General features: G+C 36.7%; 1 protein-coding gene across 1 annotated transcript; it reads left to right on the plus strand.

Annotated features, from left to right (window-relative positions):
* Positions 1–552: 552 nt before the first annotated feature.
* LOC140228734 (hypoxia-inducible factor 1-alpha inhibitor-like) lies at positions 553–17,893 on the plus strand. Its single transcript, XM_072309015.1, has 8 exons — positions 553–717; positions 8,066–8,310; positions 8,991–9,139; positions 9,783–9,928; positions 10,497–10,603; positions 12,438–12,501; positions 13,752–13,862; positions 14,597–17,893. The coding sequence occupies exons 1-8, from the start codon at positions 553–555 to the stop codon at positions 14,669–14,671; spliced, it is 1,062 nt and encodes a 353-aa protein (XP_072165116.1). The 3' UTR covers positions 14,672–17,893.
* The last annotated feature ends 380 nt before the right edge of the window (positions 17,894–18,273 follow it).

Consider the following 18,273-nt stretch of genomic DNA (forward strand, 5'->3'; position numbering starts at 1 on the left):
TTACACACAGTATTACTTTCATTATCATCATTATCATCATAATCATTGTAATCTGAATTCACCATCACTACCCAGTGGTGGATCCAGGCCGGGGGGGGGGGGGGGGGGGGGAGGGGGGAGGGGGGAGGGGGGGGGGGGCGCACCGGGCGCACACCTCCTTAATGTTTGGTTAAAACAAAAGAAATAATAGGAAAATGATCCCCCCCCCCCCCTTACGGAATTCCTGGATCCGCCCCTGATCACCATCGCCACCATCATCATCATTACTAACATCGTCACTGTTGAAAAGAAGGGAAATAAAGGAAAAAGAAGACGTGAGGGCGTTTTCATACTACGCGCTGACAAAACCACAGAAAAAAAAAAGTTTTGTGGACAAAACTTAAGGAACTTATAATGAGTAGGTGGTGGTGAGGAGATTATCTTGGACAAAACCCGAAACTTCTCGATAAGAGTGTACTGAAAAGTCTCATGCGTAGATTCATCAGAGCGGGGTCTGCATCAGGCGTACGAAGTAGATGTTAGAGCGCCATCAGCGTTCTGTTTACAAACAACATGGCGTCGTCTGCAAGTGGATGCGGAACTTCAAACCCTCAGAAAAATGGGACAGAGAGTTCTGATTTAGATCCTTCCCAGTTCAGAGAGTATACATTCCCGACAGGACAAATTCCAAGGCTTGATGTGTCAGACCCTAAGATTGAAGAGTATGTAGCAGAAGGAGTAAGTATGATTACTAGAATGCTCATAGATAATTGACCATCTTGATTGTGGAATTGTGTTGATGTCGGTGCGTTATCTATGTGTTGAAGTGAAGCTAAAAAAAGTCGCAGCTACCGTAAACGCTACGCAGAACTTCCCGCAAGTGTTTGCCCGTGTCAGCCGCGGGCCTACGTGCGTAATCGCGTGACAACTCGCTGACGCGCTAGATAGAGGCAGAGCCGAAATTGGACAGAAGCCAAGTTCACAGTTATCCATGCTTCATAAGGTCATACTCACATAACTTCTACCACGTCAGCTGTCTTGAACATGTTGTAAAACTAAAACTTAGCAACACCCTAGCTAACATTATACAGCATTTAGAATAAGTCTAGAATTTATAGAGACAATAGTCTCACTCTCAGAATAGAGTCCTACCTTCACTAAAAAAATGTTCCAATAGAAGAACTTCCATCTTCGCACTTCATTTTTGCCATTGATTGTACTACATAGCTAACACAGTCATATCTGTTATCATTTTACATTTACAGACCACAATTAATTTGATCATCTTTTTAATTATATTCATTTCAAATATAATAGCAGCAGGACCTAGAAATCTACCACTTGTTCCTTACTTGCTGACAGTGTGGAAAGACGTAAGGTCCAGAATACCAGATCATATCCTGACACCGAACAGTTATATCTAATTTATAAAACTTCTGTACGAGGTCAGAATGACACTCGGATGTTAGAACACATCTAGCCCTACTCAAGTAAATTCGTGGTGGTCTGCCCCTCCACTGAGTGCAAGCTCTGTCGTGTGCATGTGAACCTGAATTACTCCTATATGTCGGCAGTCTTTATCGCTTTGTTGATTATCACTTTCTACAAAAGTACATGAGAGATAGGGCCTAGCAGATTATTAATCATACTCATAGTGACAAATATATGTATCTTTAACTGATTTAGACAGAAAGATGGAATTGAAAAGAATATTCCTCACTGCATTACCTATGTTTGACGTTCTTTAGAAGGTTCTACAAAGATTTTTCTTTGTGGCATTTTGCATTCAGGTCATAAATTTAATATTGTTTCACTGCAGTGACATTGCATTTTACCATCTAATATGTCAGTAGAGCAATACATGATTATGGACATACACCTATTGTACACAATGTGTTTCCAAGTATATCTGACTATGCAATGTACATGGTTTGTTTGTGGACAGATTCATACACTTTAGGTTGCCAGTTTCAGTACTTCATAATCTAGAGCCAGAGGCTGCATCACCGACAGTCATACCGTATGAGCCATCAATACCTGTAGTCTAGTCTGTTCATGTTGCAGGGATATTGTATGCAAGGGAGAGGTCTGAGGTAAAACACCAGCATATTGATGCAAATATATTTTGTCAGTGTGCCTTGTAAGAAATAAACAACAAGTAGTGGGGGGGGGGGGGGAGGCGCTGTGGCATTGTGGATAAGACTCCTGACTTCCAATCGGAAGACCCGAGTTCAGATCCCGTCTACAGTGCTTATGTCCTTGGACAAGATGTTTTTACCCACCATGTCCCTCTCAACCCAGGTGTATAAGATTCCAGGTGTGTAAGATTAGCCAAAGTGTCACAACTGTAGTACAAAATCATATTATCTGAATGCAACTAACATTTTGTATTTTTGTATGACATCCCTCCTTACATTATGCACATTTCATGGAAATAAAGCTAAGCTCAATCTTTTTTTTTTTCAGCTTTGCTTAACTGAAATCTGTTGCAAAATGTTTTGTTTTGTTTATGTTTTTTCTTTTTTGCCAAATTTAAGGTCTGGAACCAAACTGCACAGTTAAGATATGTCATCATGTCATGTAAAGTGAACATTAATGATGAATTAATGTCAAAGTTGGATGAATTGTATGATTGTACAATTGTGTACATGTATGGCCGAGATACAAATTCTTGAAATTCTTCCGTCAAGATGTTTTCATTGCAACTGATTGACAAATTGCCCTATATCAACGTAAATAAGCACTGAATCGATCAGTGTTTTAGTAGTAGCCATGATAACAAAAAATCACGGGCGTACATACTTGAGCAGGATTCAAACCTATGACCTCCTGATCTCTAGACAGGCGTCATCTCCACTAGACCACCGAGCTTCCTCCCGACAGCAAGTGTTGGTTATAATCCTTATAGCATTAAGCGGGCTGAGATGATTTTGAAAATAGACAGGGAAATATGGGAAACTGTGATTTTTTTTTCTCCCAGCCCATAAATGCATATGTTCAGTAAAGAAATTTGACAAGGTTGATTTGTTTTTTTTTTTTTTGCATGATATGAATCTAGTGCAATAAGCATACTGACCTATAATGAACAAATTTAGCATGTTTATTTTAGCTAATTCAATGGAAGCAAAGGTAAATATTTCAGCCATCTGTGTTTAAAAGGTATCAGTAATCAAGCTAAATGCCGATAACCATGACAATAGTAACATATGAAGGAAAAAGGAGGTAACACTGTATGCTGTGTTTAAGATCATAGGATGTTACAATTTATTTGAAATACAGACATTTGAAGGTGTTACCTGCTTCTATTTTTTTTTTATGATTTTTTTTTTTTTTTTGTGAAGAGTAGGGAGGGGTTTGATGGTCCATCATTTCCTAGTATTTCAAACCTTTGTCACTCTATCCCAACCCCTCCCTTCCCCCACTTACTTTAGACAAGTTCAGATTGCATTATCCAAGCTGTTATGAATCAGCCAGATGCTCAGGCATGGCATTGCAAAGATCAAGTCCTTTCTCTCTGCCAGTGTGTGCTGACAGTTCCATCTTCAAGATGTCATTAGTTTGATATCAACAACAATGTCTCAGCAGCTGTAACAGCTGTAAACATGTCTTGTGGTCATCACATCTATTCATCATCATAAAAATGTATCTTTCACATTATGTAGCAAAGATTGCATGCTGCTAGCTTTATATGATGTTTTTATGCATCAAGTGATGAAGAACCAAGCACTAATGATGTGTGATATTGTAAGGCTGGTATGGACTGCAACTGTGTTTTACTTTTGCTTTAGAATATCATCATGTGCTGTAGTATTGGATTTTAAATTGAGATCTGTGATATGTGTTTAAGGTCCTGTTTACCTGTGGGAGCAGTAATTTAAAAAATGTTCGAGATATCACATTAGATGCATATGTGTAGGTCAGTTGTATCGTAAAACATTTTACCATTATAGCATATAAAAACTTTGCAATAAAGCCTGAACTATAAGGAGATATCAGTATTTTCCCCAAAAAACCATAACTGTAGACGGTTTAGTCTAGAAACATTTTTGTTATAACTTCATTCATTCAATTCATTTATTTTTTCATTCTTCTTTTTTCCAACAAAACATAACACATAATAAATTTGGAATTACATCATAAATATAAACATTCGACTTTGCAAAAGATAAATGATACAGATAAACGAAAGAACACATACTGGAAAAAAGTACAAAGTTATGCTTTAGTTGAGAAAAAAAAAGAACTGAGAGGTCCACTAAAAAGCAAGCTTGTATGTTGTGAACCACTCAAAAAATGAACAAACTTATGAATTATTATTTACAAATACTTATCACACTACGACAGAACAGAACAAGACAGGAGAAATACAAAAGACATGACACGACTTGACAAAAAAGACGGAAAGAATGGAGAGAGAGAAAAGAAGAGAAAAAAGAGAGAATGCCTACACGCTGAACTAGGGAAATGGAACAGGGGGTGATTGAAAATGTGCTTCAGAGGGCTGGTACTGGACGCAGCTGTGCAAGGATTTGATGGCTATTACATAATAAAACACGTAATCTATTACGCAATAATGAAGCCAGTGATCGAAAGATTGGTGGATGGATGATGAACCCTGAGGTTGATGAGATCTAACTAATAAAGAATATATCAGAGAGGATTTAAGAGAAATGATTTCAACTTGCGCTTAAAAGAATGCAAAGAAGGGGAATTTTTTATTTCACAGCTTAATGAATTCCAAAATCTAGGACCGGTGTATATAAATGTACTCTGGGCTAATAAAGTTCTCAGGAGGGGCAAATGAAACTCATTAGATTGCCTAGTGGGATAATTATGAAAAAACTGGTTCCGTGGAAACATTGAATTGAAAATACTGGGAAGTGCATTTGCATTGTAATTAAACATAAACTGACCAAGCTGTAAAAAATACAAATCTTTAATTTTCAAAATCTTATATTTATTAAACAGTGGCTCTGAATGGGAACGTGGTGGGATGCCACAAATAATACGAAGTGCCTTTTTCTGCAGTAACAGTAATTTATCTAGCAAAGTTTGATGGGCACTACCCCATGCTAGGAGTCCGTAATTAAGATACGGTAAAATTAGAGAAAAATACAAGGTCAACAAAGAGGACATTGGAATATGAGACTTGAGTCTATTTATGATACCAATATTACGAGAAATTATGGTACTAATGTTAATAATGTGCGGTCTCCATGAAAGTTTATCGTCCACTGTGATACCAAGGAATTTTATATGAGATACACGTTCTAGCAGAGTGTCATCAAAAATGATATTTGTGCGCAAATCTTCTACGGAATTGCTAAAAAGCATATACTTAGTTTTCTGGAGATTAAGTGATAATTTATTAGCTCTTATCCACTGAGTAACTTTTTTCAATTCGGAATTAACAATGCGTACGAGAGTATCTGGATTTCGGTGAGAAAAGAAAACGTTGGAATCATCAGCAAAAAGTATAAATGAGAGTATATCAGATGATCTACAAAAGTCATTAATATAAATGATAAAAAGTAAAGGTCCTAAGAAGCTACCCTGTGGGACGCCACATTTAATAAATTCTAGATTTGAGTCATTCCCGTTCAGAGATACATATTGTTTTCGATTTTGTAGGTAACTCCTGAACCACTCCAAGGCCTTCCCCCGTATTCCATAATGAGACAATTTATATAATAAAATTTCATGATTTATCGTATCGAAGGCCTTGGAGAAGTCCAGGAAGATACCAATAAGATGAGAATGATTATCAATAGTATGCGCGGCGTGGTCAATAAACTTCAAAAGGGCATGAATGGTACTGTGTTTCTGACGAAACCCAAATTGAGAATTTGTAAAAACATTATGAAAATTAAGAAAATTAATTGTTCTTACAAACACCAATTTTTCCAAAATTTTAGATAAGGATGAAAGCAATGAAATGGGTCTATAATTACGTACATCAAATTCATCTCCTTTTTTAAATAAAGGAAAAACCTTAGCTATTTTCATAAATTCAGGAAAAACACCACTTAGTATAGATTTATTGAAAATATGTGAAAGTGGGTCAGCAATTGATGATATAATTCCCTTTAAAATAAAATTACTTATATCATCATAACCAGCACTTCGCTTATTATTCATTGCAGTAACAATATCTATTATTTCATATTTGGTTGTTGGAACAAAAAAAAATAGAACTAGAATTAGGTTCACCTAAGAATGTAGAAAAATGCGTATTTGACTGTGGTACTTTTTCTGCCAGATTTTCCCCAATTATTGAAAAATAAGAGTTAAAAATATTAACTATATCATTAGGATCTTCAACAATGTTATTATCATGTTTTAACTTTGTAATATTTAATTTCTTTTTTGATATATTCATAGCCTGCTTCAATACCTTCCATGTATTCTTTATATCATGTTTATATTTTTCTAACTGAATCATATAATATTTCCTCTTTTCCAACCGTATAATCTTCGTTAAAATGTTTTTATACGAAGTGTATTTATTTTTTAACTTCTCAGTTTTTTTCATTTTGAATTTATAGTATAACCTATTTTTCCTATTTATTGCACGAAGAACAGATTTTGAAATCCATGGAAGTTTAGGAGACGTTTTATAATTAACTGACTTATCTTTTAATTTAGGAATATATTCATCTAAATATTTATTCATAATCCCTGAAAAATTTTCAAATGATGCATTTACATCATCATTATCATAAACACTGGACCAGTCAGCCCTATCTAAGCAAGCACCAAGACTAGCCAAATTTTCCGGTGAAGCTCTACGTCTAAATGAAGAAAACTGAAACTTATTAACCAAATGTTTAAGATCAAAACATGTTATAATAGGGAAATGATCAGTTATATCAGATAAAATTATAGCAGAATTTAAAATCTGCACAGAATTAGAAAAAATGTTATCAAGGAGGGTTGCGGAGTGATTTGTAACACGAGTTGGCTTCGAAATTAATGGCAAGAAAAAGGCTGACAAAAACATTTCTAGAAATTCTTTAGATGTGTTATCATCATTCTTAATCAAATCAATATTAAAATCACCCATTATGAAAGTGCTTTTATTAATAAATAGAGGACTTTTTAATAAATTTGTCATACAATTCAAAAAATCTTTGGAACTAGAACTTGGGGGTCTATAAACAATACCAATTATAATATTCTTACTTTGCGGAATACAAATTTCCACAAACAAAGTCTCTACAATTTCATTTATTACATTTAATTCATCACAAACACTAAATTCAAATTTTTTAGAAAAATAAAAAGCAACTCCACCACCCGTCCTGTTTACTCTATTATTAACAATAAAATCATAACCATTTAATGCATACGGCAAATTAATGTCAAATGATAACCATGTTTCAGTTAAACCTATTACTGAAATTTGTTGTTTATTTTGATTATCTAACAATATCTGTAACTCATCAAAATGTTTATTAATACTCCTTATATTTAGATGTAACATGGAAAATATACTTTGTGAAAAACTTTTTGTATAATCTTTAAATTGGTCAACAGTTACATATTTAGAAGGAATTTGAGGGGAGTCATATTCATATAACTATTGTTCACATTTTGTATATATGTAACAATACTTAACATTGATTATACTGATTTAAATTTTTACATTCAGAGTCCCTTGGTTGTTTCTATCCCTAACTAACATGTAGATCTATTTTGAAGCACTAATGCTGGGTTTTTGTTTCATCTGCAAATGATAAATTATGCGTTTAATGTATACTCATGTTTTCAATTCACGATAGCACAAGTGCTTTCTATTGTCCACTGTCATTATTTTGCGTCAATGATGATTTTAATAGCTTTTGTTCAAAGTTTCAGGAAGGTATCTCACCTACATAGTGACCATTTAGAAATAGCAAGAGCATGGGACTTTGTTTTATTTATTTATTTTATTTTTTGTGTGTGTGGAGCAGTTAAGAGATCTTTATAATAACAAAGGTATTCAATACGAGGTGCATAAGTTGAGTGCCCTATATGGATATTGTATGCAAAAGTTGACAAATTCTTCACACATGCTGTAAACAGATAAAACTCTTCATCTTCACAGAGACCAGTGGTTATAACAGGTAGCAACCTGGTTCAGACTGCACTCAAGTGGGATCTGAACTATCTGGAAAAAAACCTTGGCGATGGCAAGTTCAACGTGTACATCTCCAAGAACCACAAGTTCATGTACTACGACAACAAGAAGTTGAACAAGGAGCAGAAGTTTTCGCCAAAGTCTCGGCTGACGGAAATGACATTTCCAGACTTTGTGAAACTGTTGGAGAAGAGTGATGGCAAGATGGACAAGTGAGTCAAACCATAGAGTGAATGTTTGTTCCATACTTTCTGTGTGCACCACGTATGCAAGCCCGACTCAATCGATGGCTTGCCAGCGTTGCAAATTTTGCTCAAGTGGCACAACCACACATAAACTGATAGGACTGATAAATCTCCACATGCCATGGTTTATTGAGAAAGTTCATAACCATAGCTTTGTCATAAGATTTATGTCTTAGCAAAGCTTGCTAGTTTCTCTACATCTCTGCTGTACTGTATTTCTAGTATTGACGCTACATGGCCTTGAAAAACAATGTTTTGCAAGAACACTCATGCGTTGCAGTCTCAGAATAATGTTGCACAGTGTACCCTGGAGTTTACACCATGGCACACAACAGTTGAAGAGAAAGGGTCTCTAGTTCTGTTATTTGTATTGTCAAAAATTCTATGCTTATGCTTCCACCATGAAGTGTCGCCGATGGAGTTATGTTTTCAGGTTGTCCATCTGTCTGTCCTGCCTGTAATTGATCTTGTGGATGACATAACTTCAGAACCATTTGATGTAAAATGAAACCCATACATTTGATGTAGTTTTATATGTGTGCCGTTTCATATTTGTGGGATAAGGAGTGATTGGCACAATTCTGACAAGCCAATCTTGTGAGTTTTTTTTTACTTGTGATCACCTTTTTGTTGTTTTTGACTGCCAGGATATACCTACAGCAGGCACTAAATGACACAGTAGGCCCCAACATTGTGGAGGACTTTGTGAGGTTCAACTGGCACTGGGTGACAGGTTATCAGAAGAGGAACAGCTGGGGTCCACTCACTTCCAACTTACTCCTCATCTCAATGGAAGGTGAGATACTCTTCTACATGTAGCCTCTCTTTATCTCCTTTTAACCCGTTGAAGACGAGTCCCGAGTATACTCGGGCAGGTGTCTATGGGAAATGCGTGTTGTAGCAAAATCATTCTGTCCTCAATGGGTTAATTCCTGTGTGTGCTTCTGCTATGATGAGACGAAACTCTTCATGATGAACTGCCGTTTGTGTAACCTCCACAAATAATAGAGGAACATTTGATTTTGCTGTCAAAGTGACAGTTGGTTTGTCTCTGTGTAATGTCTTTTCTCTGAAATATTTACAAGTTTAAAGAACCCTGATAAGCAGTGAGGTGGTAGGGATTTCTGAGGTTACTCTTTACTTTTGAACTCTCTGAAGTATAAGATGAAAGATGAACAACTCTGACAGAGAAGAAGAGATAAAATAAGAAAGAACAAACAAAAACATGAGAACAAGGACCTTTAACTGATAGAATGTATGTTTCGTGCAGATAACCCTATTTGATCTTTTTGTCTTTCGTAGATCAGTTCATTACGTTTCTTTCTAGGAGTTCATCAAGACAGATATTAAATGCATTTATCTTTTTCCCAATCTCTCACTATATGGTTTTTTTTTTTCCTCTCTCTCTCTCTCTCTCTATGTTGCCCACCCTAATATAGGCAATGTGACACCGGCACACTATGATGAACAAGAGAACTTTTTCGCTCAGGTCAAAGGTTACAAGCGCTTCATCATGTTCCCACCCAGCCAGTTTGGATGTATGTACCCCTATCCAGTCCACCATCCTTGTGATCGGCAGAGCCAGGTAATAAAGGGTCTTCCTCATCTTTCTCATCATACTTCTCAGCCTTTTATAGATGCAAGCACACAAATTTTTGCTAGATTTCCTGTGTTTTGGAGTACTAGTAGTATCTCACCAGAAAAGGGGGAAATGGATAGTAGATTTTTGACTACAGAACAAGCCGAGTTGGTGGGATGGTTTGTATTTGTATGCAACAATTACTTATGAATTAAATGTAGACTTTTTTGGTCTGATATATCACAGATTATCTTCACCCCTGGACTGGCAATTCAATTTGAAGAATATACACTTTATGTTCAGCAATGTTTCTACATAGTTCTAAGTCAGCAGTTCCAGTGGTAACTCACACAGGCATGTTCATCGATTTTGGGGGAAAAAGTTAATAAAGGAAGTAACTTCTTTGAGAACTTTTACACATATGGGCCCATACATTGTATGTGTTCCTAACCCAGTGATTCTAGACCCCTCTACTTAATGTACCTCTTAACCCTTCGAAGACTAGTCCAGATTTTACTTGTTCAGGTGTAGCAATATCTGCTTGTCCTCAATGGGTTAATATGCTTACCACTAGGTGGACTTTGACAAACCAGACTTCAAGAGATTCCCCAGATTCAGAGATGCTAAGGCTGTAGAGGCAGTGGTTGGTCCAGGAGACGTCATCTACATTCCCATGTACTGGTGAGTTCGTCAGAAACATGAATTAAGTATCAAGTTATCAGTTGAAATCCAGGAGTACATTAAAAAACCCACAGATTTTGCAAAAGAGTTAATACCCATGTATAATGCAGCCATAAAAGGGATGGTATAGTCTTGGTTGAAATGGGGATTCAGGTTTCCAAATTTCTCTTGTGAGATAATGAGAAACTTTTTATTAGATATGAAAGAGCATATAATTCTAAGAGGAATTCAAAGTTTATTTGGTGAATATTGGTTTTGAAATGGCTCAAATATCCAAAACAAAGCAATAGTAATAAAAGGTGTGACCAACCTTTTATTAGGATTGCTTTGTTTTACTTTGTTTTTGGATATCTCGGCCATTCCTCTTAGAATTGCATGCTCTTTAATATTTCATAGAATGGTTTCTAGGTATCTCGCAAAAACAAGCTAAATCCTCACCTCAACCAATACTGTATCATCCGTTTAATATGTTTCTTCTTTATTCTCTAAAAGTTCTGTTTTCTTTGATGCCAAACAGAGTACTGTATGTAACATGTGACTTAACATTTTCTCCAACATTTACAATAAAAATGTGCATTGTAATACTGTTCCTGGGTATCATTTTCCATACAAAAGAAGTATGACATAAAGCTTACAGCAAATGCCATTAGAATTTCCCCATCATATTTCATATGCATATTGCATCTGTCATTTATAAGTCTTTTGTTTAAATTCTAGCTCATTCTCAAACTGTTGAAAGAGAGTGATGAAAGTATCTTATACATTTCATCTTGCCTTCAGTAGAATGCATTTAAGATGTCTTGAAGTTATGCTGAGATAAAGATATTGATTTCCTTATGTAAATGGCTAAGGTGGTATCTCACTGAGCTGCGAATGTTTGCGAGCATAGCGAATTCTAGGAATATCAGGGTTCATTAACAGTTGTGATAAAATTCGTAAACAGTTGCAATCAAGTTCGGAAACAGTTTTCATTGTTGTAAACTGTTTTTGTTGTCAGAAAGAAACATTGAGCATGTTCAAAATTTCTTTACGACAAGAAAAACTTTATGACAATGAAATTGTTTGCGAATTTGATAGCAACTGTTAACAAAACCTGGCAAAACCTGAAATTCCCTAAAATTTGCTACATTCGCAAACATTTGCCGCTCAGTGAGATAGCCCTTTACTATTTATGCTTCGAGGAATTCAGGTAGCATCATGTCAACACGTTAAGTGTGATAATGCTATGACTGCATGATAAGAAATGATATCTGAAGGCATTCATGTACTTAACTCTTTGTGTGCCAGGGACCTCAGGGTGCGTTTGAGCGCTCTAAAGCGAACCAAAGCGAACTGAACCAAAGCGTACCGTACCGAACTGTGCCAGTTTTGGAGCGTTCGAATGCTCTGTTGAGAAAGCGTACCTCACTAGTTGTTTTTCGAAAAGGTCACGCATTTTTGTAGCAAGAATGTCATGCAATTTTGTAGCAAGAATGTCATCCACCTGGCGCTTGAACTACTTACAGCTGTCCCGAACAAAGCGAATGATGTCTTTCCATTGTGACGTATGCGCATGATACGTGCATACTTTACAACGAACTTTTGGTACGCTTTGGTACGCTTTTGGAGCACATCGGGAAGTGGTCCACTTTTGGCTCGGTACAGTACGGTACAGTACACTTTAGGAGCGTTCGAGCGCTACTCTGGCGCGGGTACGGTACGGTACGGTACAGTTCACTTTAGGAGAGCACTCGAACGCACCCTTAGACAGTGTGTACAGTGCTATGAGGTTTACTGCCCCATTGGCACTCAACACAAAGGGTTAATATACCTCTTTGTGGTCTCTGCACCATAGGTGGCATCATGTGGAATCCATCCTTCATGGTGGTGTCACCATCTCAGTCACTTTCTGGTTCAAGGTGGGTTAAACCTATTTCATTCTTTGCATCAGTGCCCAAATGCCTGTCAAGTCAGTGTTAGGTACATTTTGAAGGGAAACAGTAGACCCACCGCACACTGTACAATCAGACTGGTCGAATGACCTTAACCTGTTGAGGATGAGTCCCGAGTATATTCGGGCAGGTGTCTTTGGAAAATGCATGTTGCAGGAAAATCTGTCCGTCCTCAATGGGTTAAGACCGGAAGTATGACGTCACCAGCCTTGCCAGTTTCCAGTCGTACGACTGGGTCTTAGTGCCAGTCATTAAGATTTGACATGTTGAATTTTCACGACCGTTCGAGGACTTTCAGCCAATCAAGATACAGCATTATGCAAAGAGCAAAGAAGCACATGCAATGTGCACTGCGTGCACTTTCATACTTAGTAATCATTAGTGAAATGTACTGAGGCCAGAGCCATGAAGTCTAATCGTATAGTGTGCATTGCCAGGTCGTACGACCTGATCTACTGGTCTGAAGGTCGTATGGTCGTGAGTCGTATAATGTGCAATGGGCTTAAAACAAAATAGTAAATTCAATTGTCAGTACTGGTGGGAGATGTAGCGCAGATGACAAGTCACTCAGAGAGAAATCTATAAAATCAAGAAAGCAATCAGAGTACCTTTGAGAGAAGTCGGACCTACATTAAAGAAAATTACATTGCACAATTTCAATACGAAGCTGCTAGGTCAAACACGAGTCTCTGAATACCAAAGAGATGTTTCTCCTCTCCACCACTAGAGGGCAGACTATACAATGGTGTTTGAGATTTCATGGGGGCTGCCACCATTACCCACTTCAATAGTAATGGCGGACTTTTTGCGTAGTGAAGTAACATTTTTACAGCGCGTATTTGAACTTTTGAACTTTTACGCGAGTATGTGCTTCTAGATTTTGCTGCTCCTCGGTTGCTCGTTTGCTAGCATGTTAGCATGAGGGGTGAGCCTACCGCCTCATCTTCCATTGCTCCCCGTGTGCTCACAAAACAATAGTACAGGGCATATGCATACTCCGCACTCTAGTACTTACTGGGGAAAAGCTCTTTGCTGAATACTCAATTCTCATTGACTGATACCTGAGTTAGGTTTGATGTATGTATGTATGTATGTATGATCTTCTGAGTTCTGTTTGATTGCATCATTTCATGCACAGGGCCCAGGTCATTGTTAAAAAAAAAAAAAAAAAAAAAAAAAAAAAAAATGTCTAATACACTGCTGTTTTTATGGTGTAGGCTGGAGCAACTCCAAAGCAAGTTGACTATCCACTGACGGCCCAGCAGAAGGTCTCCATCACAAGAAACATCGAGAAGATGCTGGGAGAGGTTCTCAAGGATCCTAATGAGGTTTGTCAATTTAATGGTCCTTTCTCAGAAGTCCTTGTTAGGGTTGTACATTGGTCAAGCACTTGTCAGGAAGAACGGTTAGTTGTGTCTACAAGGTGCTCAGTTTTGAAGGTACCCTTTGACTTTTATCAGAGTGAGTACTCATTCCTCAAGGATAATGGTAAAGACCGCGCAACATCTGTACCCCTTACTAAAGAATCCTGCAGATATGCTCACTTCGAGAGGAAACAAATGAAATAATATTGAATACACTCTCACTCTTTAAGGATCAGTGTTATGGTGCTACTCCAGAGTTCTCGTAGGGGGTGCCATGGAGTTGTAAACTGCTCTGGAATCCCGTTGAGACTTGTGTGGTAGGTGCTCATGCAATGCTGTACTTTGTACAAGTACTCATATTAGTTTTTGTTCTAGTGGTGGGCATTCGTTTTGCTTTGTTTTTTTTTTTTTATAACTAAGCATGTTTATTAGTGCACATTAATTTGTGTTTTCATAACTATGTGTATTTATTAGTGCTCATTCAGTTTGTGGTGTGTTGTATATCAACCAGCAGTGTGTGTTCAACAAATCCTTCTATTAGTAGTACATGTTGTTACTCATGATTTTGTTTTCATGGACAGCAATTTGCAAAAGTTCCATCCCGCAAAAAGAAAGAAAAAAAGAGTCTCATGTTCAGATAACTGGTTTTAGAGTGAATGTCAGTGGTATTGGTGTCTTCCTGTCCCATGTTCCCACAGGTTGGACCCCTCCTCCATCTCATCGTTGATGGTCGCTACATCGATGAAGTAGACCCCATGCCCCCTACCAGCTAGCACCGGTAGTAAACGCCTACCTCAAGTCATATCCCCACCCCCTCCCCATGGGGGGCTAAGGGTAAGATCATGTGGCAACTGTTCTCACGGACCTGCTGTGCTGGTTAGTGGTATGCGGGTGTTATCTGATTTGGGTGAGATTTCCTCCAGTTCTTGCAATGTTAGTGATGATTTACGAATAGAAGGAATGAACCTTGCTTGCTTAGAGAGATTTGCAGGATTTAGGTGATGGATTGTAAGCAGTGCATCAGTCCAAATGAAACTCACAATGCTCTGTAGGCCTATGATGTTTCCTGTAAATTGTCCCCCACAGCACTAGGGTATATCCATGTTTGTTTATAGAGAAGCTTTGTCTATGTAGTCCTTTTTTTTTTATCACAGAAATTGCTGGACAGCTAGCAGTCAGTCGTTATAAATTCCAACAAGATTGTCAGATCTATCTGTTACTTGATTGAGATGAGGATAGTGTACAGTTGTGAGAGAATGTTGCCTGCTTTGCAGAAAACAACAAAGATATATTAGCAAAAGCAACAACCAAGAACAAGTATTTAGTAGTTAAGATGATATTCACTTTATGTATTTTTGCAGGCTTTATGTTTTCCTCATACATGTTTATCTCTACTTCTACGTTGTGCACTTTTGATAATCTTAAACATGAATAAGAACAATTGTTTTCTTAAGTATGTATATACTCTACTCATTTCCTTGCATATCATAGGCCAAATGGCACATGACAACTGTGAGATTTTATCCTTGACAACTTTCTGTTTAAAAACATTTCTCAGAATTTATATTCAATGATTATTTGCACGATAACTACTACTGTAGTTTATAGTAATTGCAGATGGGGACAATCAAACAAACAGCTATCTAGTTTATACATCATACACAATGATGACTCAACATCACATATTACTATGTTTTCAGGAATTAACACCGAAACTATCATAAATGTATCGCTACCATAGCGTATGGCAACATTTTTGTGTGTTGTTAAATTCGTAATCCAACAGTTATTTGAGAAAATTAAACCCTTGCAAAATTAACAGCTTATACAGTATACCATGCTGAGTTTGACCATGATGATATTTATTTTTTTTTTTTTTTAAACGAAAGCTAAGCACATACAATTATCACATGGATGATTTTTTACACAAGCCATCAGATACAAAATGATGAGCAGAAATGAAACAAATTGCTTTAATAATCAAACATCTGTCAGGCATATCTTCTTAGCTCCTTAGATTTAAAGTTTTCAACCTGATATGTATTTGATTCATTGCAAAGGATTTAAAGTAATTGCATAAGACTTGTGCCATTAATTGTTATGGTGTTGATGCCTCAGAATTATGTCAAAAAGACGTATTTATCGAATGTGCAATTTTTTCTCTTTGTACATATGAAAAAATTAGTGTAGATTTATGTTTTACATGCTTGCTGCAAACTGGTTGGTACAAAGACATATTCAGTTTGATTTATCTCTTTTTTTTTTCTGGGATGTTTGATGACATTTGTATGTGCCTTTTATGACTGAAGTTGTGCATGGGAGAATGAAGGGTTTGTATGTCTGACCAGAAGACGCTTAGACCATGTGTAGAGGTACATACATTGTAGTTTGAAAGAGTTGTGAATATTCAATGAGTAAATGAGTATTTTAGCTGTGGGGAGGGTCCCCTTACAACTCTCTTCTTGTTCAAGTTTATTTAGATAATGAATAAGTAGCAATTTTCTTTATGGTAAATTTACAAATACAAAATAACCTTTTTCTCCAAAGGGGTTGCTGTGCCATGAAAAAGAGATAACAAAATCTTACCGTAAAGGAGCAGCATGCATTTCTTTTTTTTTTCTTTTGTTGAAAACTTGTTTTGTAGGGCATAAAACTGAAATATTTGTTGCTATGCATATTTTGACTAGTTGTGCAAATTGTGTTATAAATGGAGAAAGAAATGAAGTATTACTTGTAGCTTCATAATTACCTGCTGTCTGGAGCGTTTGTGACAGATAGAATATGAGATAATATATGACATTTGTGACGGACATAGTTTGACGTACACTTCTATGTAGGATAAAAGGATGATCATGTTATGTGTCATGTCATCACTGCGATAAAACTGATTGGTGTGGAACGTCAAAATATGTGCGGAAGGCTTTGTCAAAACCAATCACATGTGAGAAACACTGAAAAATAAAGAAAAGGAACCTCACACATAGACAGTAATTTTTATAAAGAAAATTTCTATGAAGATATCAGAGGTATTGTAATTGTGTGATTTAAAAAAAAAAATGTCTGTTAACATTTGGTGGCACTTTTGATAATATTGTTGATCTCATTTAATTCTTGAATAAGTACGTAGTGCTTGTTTACAGCTCTCTGTCTTACATTTGTTTTCAGTTGATGTCATATATTACAGTAACATACTGTATATATGTGGGATGTATAATGCCATTTAAGTGATCAATATAGAGAAGTCAAAAGCGTAAAAACTGATAGGATATGCATGGTTTATATCAACACTCAGATGTACATAGAAACATTTTTGGCTAGTCCATTGCTCAGATTGCAAACTAAAGTCGGCGTGCTTTGAAGAACTTGCCCATATGTAGGATACTGGTTTGATAATATATCCCACTGATGTTGAGGGATGCTTCTCTCCACAATGTCCCATAATCAACTTGTCATGACACTTGTATGCTTCCATTTCATTTCTTTGCCAGGAATTTTTTTTTTTCCCTGTATGAACTGTTTTCAAGGCAGGTAAGACTTTGACAAACTCAAGGCATATCCCTCCACTAGAGTGGGAAGTATAGTAATAATTGGTTTTTGTCCAGTGTGATGAGTGCACTTGACAGAAAACATGCACAGGCATTGAAGTCTGCTTTCACAATTGTATCCCCCCCCCAAAAAAAAAAAAAAAAAAACAACAAAAACAAAAACAAAACAAAACAAAACAAAACAAAACAAAAAACAAACAGTTTTGTAGTTCAATTAAAGTTCCTTGCACCTGCTATTCAAGAAGTATCACTTGTTGACTGATAGAATTACTGTGCCATGGAATATGTGGAGAAATTCAGTGTTTGATAGAGGAAGATTACTTTTTCCTCTTGCCATGATCTTAAGTTCTAAATTTACATACATGTATGTGGGATGCAAGTGTGTTTTGTTACGTGTGGAAATGTGTCTTTTTACAACATGTACCTTGAAACACTTCTCATAGTACTGAAAGAACAAAAAAAAAATTTTTTTCGGGTGGGGGGGAGGGGCTCTGTAGTGTATGTGTTTTGTTAAGAATTATTTGTAAATCTATTTCTGCTTGTTCAAGCTTCTCCATGATGCAAAGCTTGTACATGGATTGTGCATTGTGTAGTCCAAATTGCATATAAACACATAGCCAGTGTTTAATTTTTGCTTGACAATCTGAAATTATGTCACATCCATGAACAAAAAAAAAAAATTACAGTGTAACCAAAACTGGATTATTGCTTTTGTAATTTCTGCTCTGCTGCAAATCCACAAACCTATTCCTGGTTTTCCTTCATGGTATGGTCTGAATTCAAGTATTACTGTTGCATCCTGCCTCTTGAGGTGTGAACCAAATTCCATG

This window comes from Diadema setosum, chromosome 5 (assembly GCF_964275005.1).
Source record: "Diadema setosum chromosome 5, eeDiaSeto1, whole genome shotgun sequence".
Lineage (NCBI taxonomy): Eukaryota > Metazoa > Echinodermata > Echinoidea > Diadematoida > Diadematidae > Diadema > Diadema setosum.

What these genes read in the sequence shown, in the direction of transcription:
- LOC140228734 (XM_072309015.1), top strand. Translation starts at nt 553, where the DNA reads ATGGCGTCGTCTGCAAGTGGATGCGGAACTTCAAACCCTCAGAAAAAT. An exon ending in AGTGATGGCAAGATGGACAA is followed by an intron (nt 8,311 to 8,990) that starts GTGAGTCAAACC and finishes TTTGACTGCCAG; the next exon opens with GATATACCTACAGCAGGCAC. An exon ending in ATCTACATTCCCATGTACTG is followed by an intron (nt 10,604 to 12,437) that starts GTGAGTTCGTCA and finishes TCTGCACCATAG; the next exon opens with GTGGCATCATGTGGAATCCA.